Source organism: Sander lucioperca, chromosome 16, assembly GCF_008315115.2.
Source record: "Sander lucioperca isolate FBNREF2018 chromosome 16, SLUC_FBN_1.2, whole genome shotgun sequence".
Taxonomy (NCBI): domain Eukaryota; kingdom Metazoa; phylum Chordata; class Actinopteri; order Perciformes; family Percidae; genus Sander; species Sander lucioperca.
Window position 1 is genome coordinate 18,505,158 of NC_050188.1, and position 17,918 is coordinate 18,523,075.

At 41.3% G+C, this 17,918-nt stretch overlaps 2 protein-coding genes across 2 annotated transcripts; both read left to right on the forward strand.

Moving 5' to 3' along the window:
- The first annotated feature begins 248 nt into the window (after positions 1 to 248).
- Positions 249 to 4,046, forward strand: stmnd1 (stathmin domain containing 1). The gene is made up of 5 exons (XM_031296304.2): positions 249 to 520; positions 1,661 to 1,844; positions 1,927 to 2,066; positions 2,670 to 2,801; positions 2,938 to 4,046. The coding sequence occupies exons 1-5, from the start codon at positions 458 to 460 to the stop codon at positions 3,394 to 3,396; spliced, it is 978 nt and encodes a 325-aa protein (XP_031152164.1). The 5' UTR covers positions 249 to 457; the 3' UTR covers positions 3,397 to 4,046.
- Positions 4,047 to 6,015: 1,969 nt separating this feature from the next.
- Positions 6,016 to 16,840, forward strand: rbm24a (RNA binding motif protein 24a). Its single transcript, XM_031296305.2, has 4 exons — positions 6,016 to 6,480; positions 7,694 to 7,817; positions 8,379 to 8,433; positions 14,215 to 16,840. Exons 1-4 carry the CDS (start codon positions 6,313 to 6,315, stop codon positions 14,558 to 14,560), a joined length of 693 nt encoding a protein of 230 aa, XP_031152165.1. The 5' UTR covers positions 6,016 to 6,312; the 3' UTR covers positions 14,561 to 16,840.
- The last annotated feature ends 1,078 nt before the right edge of the window (positions 16,841 to 17,918 follow it).

The window sequence follows — 17,918 nt, forward strand, 5'->3', positions numbered from 1 at the left end:
GAAAATAAAATCTACAGACCATTAAATGGAAGAGAAAACTGAAATAACATGTAGACAGTGTAGATCTTTTGGTGGTGTTTGGGTGTGGGGGGCTGAATGGTTGGGGGTCTTGGACTTCAGACAGTATTTCTAAAATCAGTCATACAGTCATCTGGACGCCACCAGCGTCAGTAACACATTTGACAAAGTGGATCAGCAGTAACATAGGTGTGAAGACGGTGTTTTGTAGTGCCCTGACTCCTGACACCCACAGTTTGTTCCTGGGTGTCACCTCTTTAACCGGGTCAGATGTATTGTAGCAACGGCCCTTAGCAACGCACCGGGACCATGGAGACTGTCTAAAGTGTGAAGGAATGCAAGGCTACAGATACACAGAGAAAAAACACACCGAGGTGTAATTAAGCCTGACATTTATGATTTGTATGGACTTATTTCACATCGTTTCTTTGAGGTGAATATGGGATGCGGCAACTCCACAGCGGTCCAACCGTTGAGACCGGAAGAGTGCAAGGGAGACGAGGTAGGCTCCGTCTCAAACAACAACCAGCAACTTTCAGTTAACTTAGTGTTAGTTAAAAGAGGAGAGGAGTTCAAATTGGTGTATCGTCTTTAACGGTATCCGAGAAATGTTAAGTAACGTTATAGCGAAGAGCTGTTACAGGTGTTACGCCGAAAGCTGTGTGCCATTCAATGTTGTGGTCCTATAGAATAAATATTGTTAGGTGGCTTTACTGTACTGGCACGTTTCTGTGTCTTACTGAGTCACCGTTGTTGGTAACGTTAATGTTACCAACAATGTTTAAAAAAAAAAAAACTTTGGTGAAGCCAATGGCGGAAGAAGTATTCAAGTCCTTTGCCAAAGTAAAAGTAGCAATATCACAGTGTAAAAATACTTTATTACAAGTAATATCACCAAAGTGTACATGCAGACACTATGAATATGTGCTTTAACGTTACCTAATTCCAATAATATTGATATAGGCTAATTGAGATGTTTTAGGGGATACTTAATAGATTAATAAATTAATTGCAATAATATTAAGGGATGCCTATTTAATACATGTAACGTTATGGTTTAAGGTCTCCATCCCTTAAACATCTTAAACCGTTCATATAATGCATTAAAAACGTAACGTTAGTACTTTAATATTATCCATTCATTATTAACATATTTGGGGATAACCTCTAAATTTGCACGTTAATTGAAAAAAATGTTACATTCAAAATGCCACTTAAGAGCATACAAATACTGTAAGCAAAATGTAGCCTACTTAAAGTATCAGAAGTAGCTCATGATGCAGCCAATTTCTGAGTCCTATAATTATTGATCGATGACATGGAAGCATTTTAATGCTGTAGCTGGTCCAGGTGGAGCTAATTTTAAAGACACTTATTCTGTTCAATATTATCAATTGCATCATATTAGAAGATACAGGTCAGAGGTTACACTGTAACTAAATGGGTTTCAAATTCTGAGATTATGTAATTCGTAGGTGTTACCTGCTGTGCATCATTATTGTTCCTGAGCTACTGTGTTCATGACAATGTGTCAACACCCAGATGTCACCATAACAACGTCATGTCTGGGATACTATGCAGAATGGGGTCAGGGTATAAAATGTATTCATCATGCATTCATACTGTGTCGCTGTGATGTCAGGATGAGACAGGGAGTAAAGTTAATGGTCGTGGAGACTCTGCTGTGTCAAAGGGAACCACAGACAGTGGGGTGGTGATGGAGAAGAGAGACATCCCTGTGTTACCTGGAGTGGTGCCCAGAAAACTCCCCCCTATAACATCTGAGTGTTTCAGAGAAAGCGATGCGGACAGAATTACACAAGATGGTGAGTGAGCTGAATGAAACACACAGTGTCATAGAGAAAATCCAGTGCACACAACAGTGTTTTTATTCTCCCTGTGTGCCAGGCTTGCTGCAGCAGGAGAGCACACTGCAGGAGCGCCCAAGGTCCAGTGAGATCCTGGAGGAACTGCTGAACCAAGGCATCATTCTTGTGGGACAGACAAGACAGAGGGGCAGAGGGGCTGGAGAGGCCTACAGCATCATGGTGGGTACCTGGTGCACACTGGTCAAACGGGTGAAACATGCTAACACACCACTTATCGGCCATCCCCCTACAGGCTGAATTTCACTTGGGTAGAACTGGAGAACACAATAACAGTACTGTGATATTATACAAAGTTTTTGTTCATGGTCTTAAAAGCTGCATTGCATTTTTGTGATCAGATGTATCTGTTCTAGCTGAGTGAAATTAAAAAAGGATGCCTCTACTTTAGGTCCCAATAGGCCAATAAGCCAGCATGAACAAAATCAAGGCTAGCACACCTAAATTAAATGCAGCAATCAATCCTAATGATATTAGCTACACCTGTGCTTATCCTGCTAAGACAGGCCAAAATGTCCGCAACACTAATTGCTGTCCTGGAAGAATACACATCTAAAAATAAATCAGAAAGTGCATATTCATGCAGGATGTTGATTTGTGTTGGCATATTATCTTTCACAGGTGGGTTTCAGGGAAGGTGCATTAACCTCTAATACTTGGATTGTTTGTTCTCTGTCTCCCCCTGTGTGTGTGTGTGTGTGTGTGTGTGTGTGTGTGTGTGTGTGTGTGTGTGTGTGTGTGTGTGTGTGTGTGTGTGTGTGTCAGCTGGATGATGGGGAGGGGGTCAGGCGAAGGCCTCCTGCCAGACTGAAGTCCCTAAACGCCAAGAAGGTGGAAAGTTTACCTAGCAAAGAAGAGATTGAGGAGAAGATAAGACTTGCTGAGGAGAGACGCAAGGTACTGTGTGTGTCATCATGTACATACACACACACACACACACACACACACACACACACACACACACACACACACACACACACACACACACACACACACACACTGATCTACTCCCTCCTCTCTCTCCCTCTCTCAGTTAAGGGAAGACGAGCTCAGGATGCGTTTGAGGACCAAGACAGCCCGTGTTCGGGGCCCTGCTCCCACCTCCAGCACAGAGGTGGACGAGGACGCAGCTTTCAGCCCTGTTGAGCCGCTACAGTCACCACTCACCCTGGACCACCTCGATCCACTGCCTCACAGCCAGTTCCAACATGAGGCGGCCGAAGGCGGGGAGTGGGTGAGAGAGGCTGGAGGTGATGTCAGAGAAAAAATGGGTAGAGCAGACAAGGGAGAAGGGAGGAGAGTGCAGGGAGAAGATAGGGGAGATAACAGAGAGGAAGGTTCAGAGAGGGGGAGTGAGGATGGTGACGGGGAAGAGGAGGAGGAGTTGACCCAGGTGGAGCAGCTCAAGGAGGACAAGCTCCTTACAGCCTCTGGGGAGCTGGAGAGCGACTCTAGCTTTCAACATGCAGAGGACAAAGAGCAGATATTTTAAATAAAATGAGCCATGAATCAGTACTAAGAGAGATAAAAGAGAGGAGGGAGCCAAAAATAATTATTTTTGCACAGTTGAAAGGTTGAAACTTGTAAAAAATATATGTATACAGTATATGTTGTATTAGAAGAAATTAACAGATGTAATTAAGCTATGATTGGGCCTACATGATGGAATTGGATGGAATGTGGATGTGAATTGTTTGTACTTCAGTGAAAAAGTACTACTTCTACTGCAGGGAAGTGCATTGGCCCATAAAGTGTTGTAATACTATTGTATAAGCATAAAGGAATATGAGGGTTTTCTTTCCAAAGCAATATAATTAACCTCAGTGAAAGCTTAAATAAATATGACCAAGACTTCTTGCCAACATACAACATTACTTTAAATGAGATTTTAGTTTTACATTTAATTGTAAAATATGATATTGTTGAGTCTTATTTTGCATGTGAAGGGTGTACTTGTTCTGTCGGACATAAGATGGCGCTGTTTCAATGGGTTCAAATTGCAGCTCCCTAAAGTCAGTGCACCTCATCCATAAGATAAGTTCTCAGGAGGAGGTTTTGGCAACATGTGGAGTAAAGATGTATAAGGTGAAGTATTTATCAATCATTAAAGTGTTCTCTATGGGTTGTTTATGAATGCGTAAATCTAAAACTTTGTGAAATTAGCTCATTTACTGTAGAACATTTAAACTTTTAGATAACTTTTTTCTGAGAGCTTGAGGGGTGACCATGGTGTGACTGAGCTGTGGGTATTCATCTGTCCCAGTGACCTTTGACCTTTAGCGTGTCTCTGCCTTACAGGTGTGTGCTCTAGCCAAATGGATAACAAGCACAAAGTTACACTTTCAGCTCTCCAGCACTGCAGCCTTTGTGTTGGTTAAAATCAAATAAAAAAACTAAGATTATAAAGTACATTCACTGTACATGTGTGATGCGGAGTATTGTTTAAGGTTATTGGAAATATAGTATAATTAAAGCTTTTAATGGGCCCACAGCCTGCTTTTGTAAAGGTACAGCATAAGAGGATTCAGACTAGTCAGCATGCTGCACATGAACAGAAAACAACAATTGGACGCAACCTGACCGGATCCCCATTGTTGAGCCTAGGAAACTCGATACTGGTCCCCTTTTTTCACGACTCCACTCTGACTTTAAAGCGCGTATGGCTGCATGAATAAAATAGTGAGTGAACAGAGACACCGCAGATAGACGCTCTATCAGGTTGCATATACTTTTGGGATGTGGAGTCCTGCGTTGGCAATTCATATTCAGATGTGACAGTCGTACTTTTTTCTTTAAGAATAGAAATATTGGTTGAGGCTTTTATTATCAGCCTACAAATTTGGATAATTAATTTGCTAATCGTTGGAGACCCTGTAAAAACAAACACTAGTGTCTGACATTATAAATGGACTTGAGTCAAGTGACCTTTTTAATTGGCATGACAAGATTTGACACAAATCAACAACAAATATGACATACAATGATGTCATATTTGTGTCAACTCACCGTGTTACATGATTAGACAGGTAATAGGCTCACAATGAATGACTAAAAACAGCCTATTTCCCTCTCACATTACTGGGGGAATTATCAAATGATCCATCCAGCGGTCAGCCCAGTGCAGAGAAGGGCCAAGCTTCACAAGTTGTATTAATCATTGATGTTCACAGACTCTTGATTGAATCGATCTCTGACTTCATCCTTTCCCATTATAATAGCTGTGAGCAATTCTATGACGCACGACGCATTGGACACGTTTGAAGTTAGTTCTCAACCTAATGTAATTATTGAAATGTGATAACCATCTTTTAAAGACAATAAGGGTTAATTAAGCAAAACGTGTTCATCTCAAGGACACCAAAATAGATATATATCGAAACTCCGCTTGTTACATTTTTGTCCCAAGTTGTCAGATATGATTTTTCAAACCAGGTGTAGGTTCATTAGGCCCATTACCTCATACAAAACAGGGGAATCCATATGTTTCATTACACTTTCAAACTCAGGGCTAAATCCACACTACGCCTTATGAGTGCATGGGCACAGAAACCTGGCAAAGCTCTGTCAACCCCCCCACAAGTGGACTGTCTTGAAGGCTCCTTCCAAACGGAGCCAAGCTGCACCTGTCTGTCTGCACACTGCTGCTGCTGCTGCTGCTGCTGTGATGTGATGTGTCTGTCCACTTCCACTGTGTCCCTGACCGGCTGTTTTTGCAGGATGCCTATATGCAAGCCTATAGAGAGACAGGTCGGAGCTTTTCCACGAAAAAGTCCACGCCTGGTTTACGTTTTATTTCACCAGTGAGAACACACAAAATCAACGGATAGGCTATTTATTTATAAACTAACGAAAATCACACAAACATTTCCCCTTCCAAACATTGCATTTCCTGAAATCCCCGAAGCTCCTCTTTGTCCCCAACATATCATCAGTGGAAACAGGCTTTGTTGGCCCCTGATGGTTAATTTAACGTGATTCTAGTAGATGATCTTTTTTTGTGTGTGAAGGAGCTCCAGTGTTTCACTTTGTGCTGGTTTCCCAGCTGTTTGTGCGCACTGGTGGGCGGGCAGAGATGGACTGAAAGCTGGGTGGAGTTAGGAGCAGCGCTTTTAGGAATGGGTCCCAAACCTATTTAGTTAGACAGCAGAGTTACCAAGAAGAGCTGAAAACACCTGATGGTCTCTGTGGGACAATCCGCTCCATATAACTCTCATCTTAAGTGTCAGAAGATAAATCTACCTCCAGGCTTACTTTTTGTCGAGTTTTCGTTGTGTTTTCTCTTCTGAAAAAGTTACAGAGTCAGCTTATCTCTCGTTCCTTCTCTTCATCCAAAGAATTACTGATAAGGAGACATTGCACTATTCTTTTTTTTTTTTATTGTTGCTATTTATTGTATTTTGCACTAACGATGCACACCACGCAAAAGGACACGACCTATACGAAGATTTTTGTCGGGGGTCTTCCCTACCACACCACGGATTCAAGTCTCAGGAAATATTTTGAGGTGTTTGGTGAGATCGAAGAAGCGGTGGTCATTACCGACAGACAGACCGGCAAGTCTAGGGGTTATGGATTCGTAAGTATCGCTTATTAACAATTCTATCAGTTTTACGCTGAATTTACCTCTAACTTTTACGCATGCATGAAAAGCCCTGCAACGACGCGTCTCTGTTAAAGACAAGTGCGCGACTGTTGCTTTCTGTCACAACATCATGACTAACATTAACAGTCATGGGGTGTTTATGTTTTCATAAAAATTCGTCATTGGCTTCTGTTGCAATATTGCACCCACCGACTTGTTGCGCTTCGGTATGCGCCCGGACACGTTTTAAAGCGAGCTGCCCTCACACTGACAGCTCTGGTGGGCTGAGAAAAACCTCATGGTGATGATTTCTGACTCTGGTACACTGGTTTCATCATCTCAAAGCTGTTTACAACTCAAATATTTTACTCCCACTTGTCATAAAACCTGACAGACAAAACGCATTTCAGACGCAGAGATATAATACGACCAGCAGCTCAATGCTACTCTGTGTTTCAAAAAAGCCTATCTCTTGTTAGTTTATTAATGTAGGCCTATAACAGATGCCTAATATACATACACATATACATATAATATACATGTTACCGGGCTGCCTGAAGAGGGACACCAAACCTGTATTTGGTCTCTTCAGAGATTCATTAATATTATGTTTGAAGTAACTTTGGCACATACTGTATGTTGGGATGAGGATGTTTTAAAAGTTGCATAGTCGCCCTTGGAATGCACAAATATCTTTGTATTTCTCTGTAAAACTGAGATGTATTAACATTTTTACACAAATCCTTTCTTTATTGTTGTATCATCACAATAATGATGCATTATTCATCCTTATTTTCTTTATTTTCTCCTGGAAAATGCTTTCAGCCAGGTCAGTGAGGTATACCAGTTGTTAAAAGGGTGTAAAATAGTGAAGTTCCAAGCAGAGCAATAAAGTCTGTAATGGGAGTGATAAGGGAGCCATGTTCAGTCAGTCATCTCAGGCTGGCTCCCATTTACTGCTGATAGTTTCAACACATCCACATGAGGGTGATGGATGTGTGTGTGCTGCCAAATACTTGTTGCTGTTAATGATGGCCACACACGCAGAGGTACACACAGAAAGAGGACTAACATGCACATACACTTGTATACCAAATTATGTTTTCCCTCTTTCTTACAAACACACATGCACACTCCCATCAATTTATGAGGCTTAAGTGTTTACACATGAATGAATAATGCTCTGTGTTTTTGACTCCTCTGTCAGGTGACGATGGCGGACCGCTCGGCTGCAGACCGGGCCTGTAAGGACCCCAACCCAATCATTGACGGCAGGAAGGCCAACGTAAACCTGGCCTACCTGGGGGCCAAGCCTCGGGTGATGCAGCCAGGTATAAACAGCCAAATGATCATCAATAGAATACAATAACACATTTTAAGTTCCTTTTAAACAAGTCACATAAATGCGTTGGCTTTCTGTCAGAATTTGCAGTCAGACGTGCAGATATGGTTTGTTTAAAGAGCAGATTTTCAAGATGAATAAATCACAGAGCATGTTTTATCAACATAGAAAGTATTTGCTTGGAATCACCAAATTAGGAGGTGTTTTTTGGCAAACAGGCAAACAAGAAATTCAAGTCAATCCATCCTGAGTTTCACCTCAGGGTTTGTTTGTTTGTTTTTTAAGGTAGCTGTGGCCGATTTAAGCTCATGTTAGGAGGTTATTAAGTTATATATACTCATGTTATTTAGCCTATCAGTGAAGAAATAAATGGTGTCCAGATTCTCTGTTTTTTTTTTACTTTTTACTTGGTCAATACAATAAATGATTCAACATACGGTACATCACTGAACAAATGATGAGTTTAAGGGGCACATTAGTCATTTATGTCATTTGAATGCTATCAGCTCTTACAGATTCACTTTTTTACATTATGTCTTCTGTTCTGCAGGTTTTACCTTTGGTGTTCCCCAAATTCATCCTGCGTTCATCCAAAGACCTTATGGGTAAGTACTGATGAGTCTACTTGTATTTAAGAGGAATGTTTGGATGTATGCATTGCTTATGTAGAGGCTAAATAACACAAATCTTAATTTGATTTTTTTCTCAGTTTAATATGTGATAATTGATACTATTTTCTTGTTTTCTCCCCAAACATAATTGATGGCTGATAATTAGAGGTGGACAATAACTTAAATGTAGCTTTTTCCTTTATCCCTGTCCACCAAACAGCCAGTCAAACTGCCTTTCCTAGGTATGCCTGTTTGTAAAAATGTGTGTATATACTCGTATGTGTGTGTGCTGAGTGGACAATGATGGAAACTTCCAGCCTGACTCAATGTTATCTATCTTTCTCTGGTCCGACAGGCTCGCTCTCGGTTAAGCTAACTGTGCTGGTTTGTGGAATAGTTCTGCGAACGTAATCACAGATCAGAGAAAGGAATTACCTGTAGACTCAAACAAACAAAACAAGCTCTCAAAATGGTGATTATAGATGCATGTACGTGGGTTTTACCTGTTTTTTTTTTATTTTATTTGAATAGAATTTAGAGCTTTGTGTGCGGTTATGAAGTGGTGTTGTTAGCTAAACCGTGTGCTTTTTTACTTTAATGACCAAAAAAAAAAAAAAAAATAAAAATGGATTGATTGAATTTTTGGGGTGTGTTAACTTTGCCAAGGAAGAGCAAAGCTTTTAATTTATTTATTATTATTTCATTGCTTTTAGCTTGTGGTTGACCTGTTTTGTTTAACAGGATGTGCTGTTTCATGTGTTATCTGGCTGTCTTGTTGGAGTGCCTGGTGAATTTTCTGTGTGACTTTTGAATTTATTTTTCCTCCAATCATCTCCTTACTCTCGTTCCTCACATTATTCCCTAAAATAACAAAACCCATTACTTCTTGTGTGTGCTTATAGCATCTTCCTAGTGTTACTAGCAGTTTCTCACATTAACACAACAAATTCTCTATGAAAGTGTCTCTCTTTGCCATACTACTGCTGGTCCACTTTGTCAATTCATACAACTCTCTTGTCTTCCTTACTGTCCTCCCACATAGGCGAGACCTGTGGTCCCGCAGCACCATTTACCATCATAAATGTGGATGTCTTTTGAATGAATGACACAGTTATTATGTGAGCTCAAGTCATAGCAATATGTGTAAGTATGTGTGTACATGTCTGGTTGCATTGGTACTATGTGCTCTTATTGTGTTTGTATCAGCATGTGTGTTTGTCTTTGTCCGTTCACATAGTCTCAAAGTCTCCAGTGTGACAAACGTCTGGATGTCTCTCTCTCTCTCTCTCTCTCTCTCTCTCTCTCTCTCTCTCTCTCTCTCACTCATTCTCTCGGAGCAAGCTTTCGTCACATGGGCCCGTGGTGTTAAGGAAAACAAGCGCGCCCATTGTGCCACACAAAGCCCCGAATGCTGACTCTGCAGTCGCATGAAGCTCTGTGTTGTGTGTGTTGTGTGTGTGTGTGTGTGTGTGTGTGTGTGTGTGTTGAAGGTCTGGTAAGAACAGAGCAGGGACCATTTAAACAGGGACAGAATGGGTGTTTTAAGGGCCACATTAACGTACAGCCTTTCCATGTGCACATACCATCTGATTTGAACCAGAACCATCTGTCAGTTTGTCTTTCACAATTAGCTTGTAGTGAAACTGCTGTATACAAATATTACGGAAGTTAATTACTGAAAAAAGTATTGACTAAGTATAAAACAAGTTTAAGTTTAAGCATTTATCAGTCTGCAAGTCCAGCTTTGAGAACGTGCGGTGACAGATTGACAAGTGGAGAACAAGGACACAATTGTGAGAGTAATGATGCAAGACAAATTCATCAAATAGATTCAAATGAAACTTTCTCATTGAGTTCCAACTCCAGTGGAAGACCAAAATCTTAAACTTGCCTCAAAGGGGTTTACAATCGGTACAGCAAATGACATCCTCTAGACCCTCGATTTGGATGAGGAACAATTCCCAAATAAGCACCTTTTAAAAAAAAGGAAGAAATGGCTACCAAAGGAAGGAACACTTGGTCACTTGTACTCATTTTAGTAACAAAGTTTCCATCCTTACACCGTCATCAGGTAAAATACACTTAGTCAAACTCATCAAAATATATATTATTAAAATACATGATAAAATAAATATATACAGTTCATCAATCAGAGGACAACAGCAGCACCTCTCGGCATCCATACAAATAAAAGTAGGTACAGCTCATAAAATAGAGAACTTCACATTACATAAGGACATTATGTTGCTACAAACTAAAGAAATCAGCCATATGCAAAGGTAGATAACATCTCTAAAACACTTTAACTGTAAGAAGCTATGACACCAACAGCTAATTGTTGCTAATCACCCTCTCACAACCTCAAACTGCATACACGATGGCGGAGAACCTTTATTTAGCCTTGAACTTTAATGACCACAGGGTTGTGTGAACATTCCAGTAAAGACACACACACACACACACACACACACACACACACACACACACACACACACACACACACACACAGTGTGACGACTTGTTCTTCACACACAGAACAAGTCGTCACACTATAGCTGCCAGCATGGCTTCACAAGTGTGTGTGTGTGTGTGTGTGCGCGTTTGTGTGTGCGCTTGTATAGTTTACCAGACCATCCCATAGATACAGTAGTAGTGGGAAATCAGAGACAGTAAAGGTACAATCCCCAAAAATGCACTGAGCTTGATGGGTTTGATTTCGAGAGCAGTGGAGATGGGTAGGCTACATACCACTGTCTGGAAGTCCTTTTTTTAAATGTTAAAATAGTTTCTGTCTGAGAAGCAGTCTCTACAGTCAATCATATACAATAGCTGCTGTTAAAATTGTTCAACTGAAAGTTTGGGGGAATGTTATGCCACATTTCCACTGCATGGTATGGCACGGCACAACTCAACTCGACTCGCTCTTTTTTGGTCTTCCATGAGCAAAAGTTGTGGCTAGTACCTGGTTCCTGGTACCTTTGTCGGTACCATCCTGGTCGAGGTTCCAAGCGAGCTGAGCCGATACCAGAAGGTGAATTTAAAACACTGCAGATCACGGGCTGGTCAGAGAGAACTGTCACTAGCGCGACATGGGACAAGAACAAACAGCCATTTTTAAATAGCAAAGCTACCATAAAAAGCGACCGCAATTTTATTTATTCATTACCCAGTTTTAAAAAAATGGCAGCCTGCAAAACTACAGCATACATTACATACACTACGCTGTATAATTGACGAAGTGCAGACGTTCCTCCGTTTGGTTGCAAATGAAAGGATCCAGCGAGTGTTACGTTGAAGATGATGTCACGGCAATTTCAGGCAGTGTCGCTATGGTGATCAGCTCAGAAACCCACCTACACTGAAGGGATACTGTCTGCAGTGGAAAACGAAATAAAGAAAAGCATCTGATGCCAAAAGTGAGTTGAGTCGAGTCGAGCCGAACCACGGCATGAGATGTTTCATTATGTCATTTATGCCAAGTCATAATAGACAGTTTTTTTAAAAGTATAATAATCGATGCGGCAGAACCAGAGATGTCGTCTTTTTTATTCCAATAGGCTATCGAGGTCTGATAAGCTTCATATCAAAAGACACACACCCTTGTAGTCTTCAGCCCCCAGTCAACATTGAATTATTATATATCGCACAGCTCTATTTGGAGCCACAAAAGGCTTTATACAACTTTTTTTTCACATATGCAGTGGAACTCCCCAAGACCTGTAAACAGACTTTTAGTCAACATTGCTTTATGAAGACTCAAGTTTTTAATTTAACAGGTTGAAATCAGTACCATACAGCCATTGTTGTTTGGGGTTAGATGGCGTCTCTAAAATCATCCTGGAAATCTGCCTCACCCTGCTGAGTTTCATTAGCGCAGGTTTCAAAGGAGAGTTTTAGTGTCACAATGTTGTTTCTGAGGATTTTCCAATTAGAGTAACTTTGGAGAAAACATTTATCTTTCTTTTTTCTTTTCTGGGCATTTCTGCCTTTATTAGATAGGAAAGCTGAGACATGAAAGGGGAGAGAGAGGGGGGAAGACATAGGTCGGACTCGAACCCTGGACCTTCTGCGTCGAGGAATAAACCTCTGCATATGTGCGCCCGCTCTACCAACTGAGCTAACCGGCCACAAAACACTTATCTTTCAATTTAGAAGTTTTGTTACTGGCCTTCAAAAATTGGTCTAACTTTTGTTTGTGTTTAACATTGACCTTTGGCCTTTACTGACAGCCATACCAAACCTCTACAGTGCATTGCCAATTATTCAATTTATTCCCTCCCTTTTCTTTTGTGTGTCTATTCAGCTGAATGCTTGTGCTGTGCCCTTGTTGTCGTTCTGTAATCGGCTTAGTCGAGGTGGACTATTTTTACATATTTCTTCCTCTCTGATGCCTTGCTGTTGTTTTGTTTTCCCTGTTTTTCTCCTGGCGCACTGTTTTCAGTTGAGATGTGGATTGGATTGGATAATGGAGTGCTCACAATAGGGTTGCCACGATAGATCCTGCCTTTCAACCTTTAACATTTTCTGCACCTCCTCTCTTCTTTCCCAATCCAGACTCAAAAAAGTGACCACCTGATGTTTATTTATGCAGACTCGACTGATTATATTTGGTTTCCATGATTTTCTCTCAACAGATTTTTGAGCCACATTCATTTAAACTCACCTACAGTCACATAGCTGTTGTTTGAGCTTTCTGCAACAAATTGTTTCTGTCAAGACTGATGCTTCTCATTACATTTGACTTAAAGTGACATTGAATTTCACTCTACTTTTATCTTTAGTTAAGTGGAGGGAAGGATGTTTTTCAGGACACCAAGCATTGAAATTCACATTCAGAGCTTTCAAGTTTTTTTCTTCTTGCTTCCACCTACAGTCAAAAGTTGACACTTCACTTCTTTAAACCATTGGTGTAAATTTCCAAAACTCCCCTCATGCTTGCTGTCAGACAGTTTCCAGACCTTATAGAGTCTGGGGGGGTGGGATAAGGCTATGTCATGGAGGGCAGAATGTGCTCCCTGTTCATAATTGTTTATTTAATCAAAACATCCCTCTGGGTGCGGAGCCTAGTCCCGGCTCCCCCTGCAGCCTCCCCAGCTCTTTGTCCCGACACAGAGGGGGAAATGGCCAGCAGCGTCCCTTTTTGAAAACTGTCCAGCTGTCAAAGTGGCAGTGACATTTTCACAATGCTTCCCTGGGCTCATCTCCTCTGTCCGCACCCCCACCCCCCGGCACTGTAAGCCTCCCCTCCCTCCCCTCCCCACCCACTCGCCCTCCAGCAGGCAGGGGGACAGCACCAGAGCCAAATTCACATGTGACGGACAAACGAGCTGCAGGTTACAGATCCCAAACTTTTTCTTTCTTCTTGCCTCTCTGTAGCTCTGTCTCCCCATCCACAAAACTGACCAAAACAGGAAATATGAGACCTGTTCCCATGTTGTATCCCATAAAGACCATAACATAATCACCACCTCCAAATGTAATCATACATATGTGATTTTTCAGTAGATTTGAGTGACCCAGAGGTGTTAAAAGTTTTGCTTACCTTCTAGTCTTCTTTTCCCAAAGATATTTCTATTTTGGCAACCCTATATTGTTCTAATCCCTACTAGCAGGCATTTCCTTGGTGTTCTTGACTGGTGGATTGGACTGGGGCTGGGTGGTGGGCGGGCGCTTGACCGCAGTGTGATGGAGTTGGGTTTGGTTTTTAGGGTGGGTGCTATTACTCTCAGACTGGATGAATTAAGCTAACCTGTCATATGTGTGTTTGTTTCACAGCATCCCGGCCCACTACGTGTACCCTCAGGCCTTCGTTCAGCCCAGTGTGGTCATCCCTCATGTGCAACCTACAGCTGCTGCACCTGCCACCGCTTCCTCCCCCTACATCGACTACACCGGAGCTGCCTACGCGCAGTATTCTGCAGCCGCAGCTAACGCTGCCGCTGCATATGAGCAGTATCCCTACGCTGCATCCCCTGCTGCCGCAGGCTACTTAGCTACTGCTGGCTACGGCTATGCAGTCCAGCAGCCTTTAGCCACAGCTGCCCCAGGCTCAGCTGCCGCTGCAGCTGCAGCCTTTGGTCAGTACCAGCCTCAGCAGCTGCAAGCCGACCGCATGCAATAGCAGCTACTGCAACCACTGGACATGCAGAGAGAGGAGGCCTGCACCCGGCCACAGCTGATTAGTCAGAAGGAGCAGCGAAGGAAAAGGAAGAGGGAGTGGCCTTAAGGGTGGGTGTGTCAGCAACTTAGAGGCAGAGTTGCTTTAAAAAGGTGATGATGATGATGATGATGATGATGATGGTGGTGGTGGTAGTGATGATGATGATGATGATGATGGTGGTGGTAGTGATGATGATGGTGAGGTGGGAACCTTTTACAGTAACTTTCCAACTTGCTGTGCTTCAACCAAAAAAAACGAGAAAATGAAAAAAAGTCGCAGAACAAATAATGGAAAGTGATATATTATTATTGTTGTTGTTATTACTATTATTATTATTATTATTATTATTATTATTATCATTATTATTATCATTGTAGTAGAGTACTTATTTCTAGAGAAGAAAAGCAGGAACTAATCCCTGTGGTTGGTATAGGTGTTAAACTAAGCCTTTAAGTCCTATTGCTGTCTTTAATGTTAGTTTAGGAGACTGTTCTCTTTTTTTCCAGTTATTTGATGCCCTCATAACATTTATATTTATTATTGTTATTATTACACATTGGGGGCTCTTCTTGTTCTTTTTGTCTTTTCAAGTGCAGTTTTTGAGTTAATATTTTCTGATAATCAGGGAAATGGAACCGTTTCCAACGTGTTAGCTATAATTATGTGACCTCTGTCGGGAAGTCGAGGAGTCGTAACTTGTCGTGTCACACATATTTGAAGAACTACCTTTTTATCTTCCTGATGCTGAATGTCCCTTTTTTTACATTATGTCTTTGACCTCTTGACCTATGCAAACAAATCAACAGGAGACAAAAAACAACAAAGAAAAGAAACTGAAAATGTCATCAACTCTGACTTGATTCTTGGACTAAAGGGGGACTTGGCAAACAAAACAAACGCACTGACAAAAGGAAAGAGGTTGAAAATGGCTTCAGACAATGAGAAACACTAAATCAGTCCCTTTTCCACATGTTTCACCTACACAGACACATGCATCCAGAGTTGCACACATAGCAGTCAAAGACAAAGGCAGCACAGTTGTGTTTCTCTCTGGCTCTGGGATGGAGAGAAAGAAAAAGAGAAAGAAAGAGGGAGAGAGCAGCTGCTGGTGGGGGTGGACAGAGCCGCTCCAGCGCCACACAGACGGATCACTCTGGAAAGAACGCATCACTTGTGCTCGTTTGTTGAGCTGTCACATTTTAATCCCTGGCCAGCCCCATTTGGGAACCAACTTCACACCCCTACACCCAACTCAACAGGGTAAAAGAGCCCCACAGCAGAGCCCCCCCCCCAGTCATGCAGCCCTGCAGCTGTCAGCACTTCCACCTCCGTGCTGCTGTAGTCTGGTGTCAGGTACACACTCACAAACACACACACTTTCAACCAAAGCCACCCCAACAACTGGTCTGCCTCATGTCTGTCAAAATCACCAGGTGGGGTGGGAGAGAACGGGGGTTTGACTCTTTGACGTAATGTTGGTCTGTGTGCCTAGATTTTTATTGCTATTTAAGTGAGAAAAAAAACAGAAAAAGAGAATTCTACTATTTAAGATATTTATTTTTGGGGGTTGACTATGTTGACGCTCTAAGAGTAGAGACTTAGTAGCGGTACTGTATTAATAATATTATGTACTCATCTCAAGGCATATATAAGTTATTGATTAGTTTTAGTAATACTAGTACTAAAATAATTATTATTAACATACTCAACCAAAAATGTCAATGTAGGAGTTATTTAAGATACTGTTATGTGCACTGTACTTTTATTTTTTATCTTTTTGATTCTTTAGAACATGACATTAAATATTAGCTCAATGCCTTTTGTAGGGAAGAAACTTTATTTAAATGCAGGCCTGTTTGCATGCAGATTGTACTCTGCCTCTTCTGTGTTCAGATGAGGGGATAAAAATAATAATAATTTCACAAAAAACAAGCGAAAATGCTGCTTTCTCCACTAGAATGTATAGTTGTCGTCAAGGTTTCAGTAGCTGTGCTTCTTTTGCTTAATATACATCAGATGGGCTATTTTACACTGTTGGGAATTTTTATACTTGAACTATTTCTTACAAGGGAAATATGAAAAAAATGACAAAAAAACTTTTTAAGAAAGCTTTTCATTGTCACTGGATGAAGGCATGTAAAGTGTTTCTATTTAATGCAAAGGTCCTGTTGATATTAAAACCTTTACTTCAGAATTTCAACACCATTTACTTCAAATTGGAATAAAATGTTCTATATTTAACAAGCTTGTTGACATTTATTTTCATTAAGACTGCAAAAAAATGAGGTTTCATGTCCGGTTATTTCAATGGGACTCATATGACGATCTTTTTACACACATCGAGTAACATCTCTCTTTATTTAGCTTAACAAGGGTGTTAATGGTACCAACCTAGCCGGCTAAAAAGCTAGGCGGGTTGTGAGCAAGGATTATTACTCAGTGTCAAAGTGACAGTGTTAGCATTGCTAGCTAGCTGTTGACTAGAGTGACCACATAGAAAGACTGTCTGTATTTTTGCTCTGCACAGAGTTGTGTCTTTCTCTGAGAAACATCTTTTAAATCAAGACATGGCGGGTTAATTATGAATCAACCAGCTAACCTTAGCTGCTGCCGCTAACACTGTCTCTTCTAGTTAGGTAGCCAGCAAGGTAGCATTAGCAGCCTTGTTAAACTAAATAAAAGCAGAGGATAGTTACTGTTTCTGTGTATTTACATCAGGAGCTAGATGGTTGATTCAGAGACAGGTATCATGTGATTGGCTGAAATGTGTCATGAAAAGTGACATGAAATAAAACATTGAGACAAAATGCCATTATGAAATAAAAACAGACTTTTAAAAAAAGGCTACTTTGAAATTATACATTTTCTTATAAGCTCCTATAAAACTTGTATTATGAAGTGTGTGTGTGTGTGTGTGTGTGTGTGTGTGTGTGTGTGTGTGTGTGTGTGTGTGTGTGTGTGTGTGTGTGTGTGTGTGTGTGTGTGTGTGTGTGTGTGTGTTTTTGTTTAACTATATTCGTGAGGTCCAAAAACCGGGAATATAGTATACTTGTGGGGTCTGGACAGCTTTGTAGGGCCAAAATGCTGGACCCAACAAAGGGGCTGTTTGAAGGTTAAGACTTGGTTTTAGGATTAGGCTTAGAATTAGGTTATGGTTAGGGTGAGGGTAAGGGTTAAGGTTAGGCATTTAGTTGTGATGGTGAGGGTAAGGGGCTAGGGAATGCATTATGTTGATGACGGGTCCCCACAAAGATAGTAAGACACACTGTGTGTGTGTGTGTGTGTGTGTGTGTGTGTGTGTGTGCGCGTGTGTGCGTGT

Excerpts from the sequence above, each read along its gene's own strand:
- stmnd1 (XM_031296304.2), top strand. The coding sequence starts at position 458 with ATGGGATGCGGCAACTCCACAGCGGTCCAACCGTTGAGACCGGAAGAG. Across the intron at positions 521-1,660 it reads AAGAGTGCAAGGGAGACGAG|GATGAGACAGGGAGTAAAGT; the intron begins GTAGGCTCCGTC and ends CTGTGATGTCAG. Across the intron at positions 2,802-2,937 it reads TTGCTGAGGAGAGACGCAAG|TTAAGGGAAGACGAGCTCAG; the intron begins GTACTGTGTGTG and ends TCCCTCTCTCAG.
- rbm24a (XM_031296305.2), top strand. The coding sequence starts at position 6,313 with ATGCACACCACGCAAAAGGACACGACCTATACGAAGATTTTTGTCGGG. Across the intron at positions 7,818-8,378 it reads GCCTCGGGTGATGCAGCCAG|GTTTTACCTTTGGTGTTCCC; the intron begins GTATAAACAGCC and ends TCTGTTCTGCAG. Across the intron at positions 8,434-14,214 it reads TTCATCCAAAGACCTTATGG|CATCCCGGCCCACTACGTGT; the intron begins GTAAGTACTGAT and ends TTTGTTTCACAG.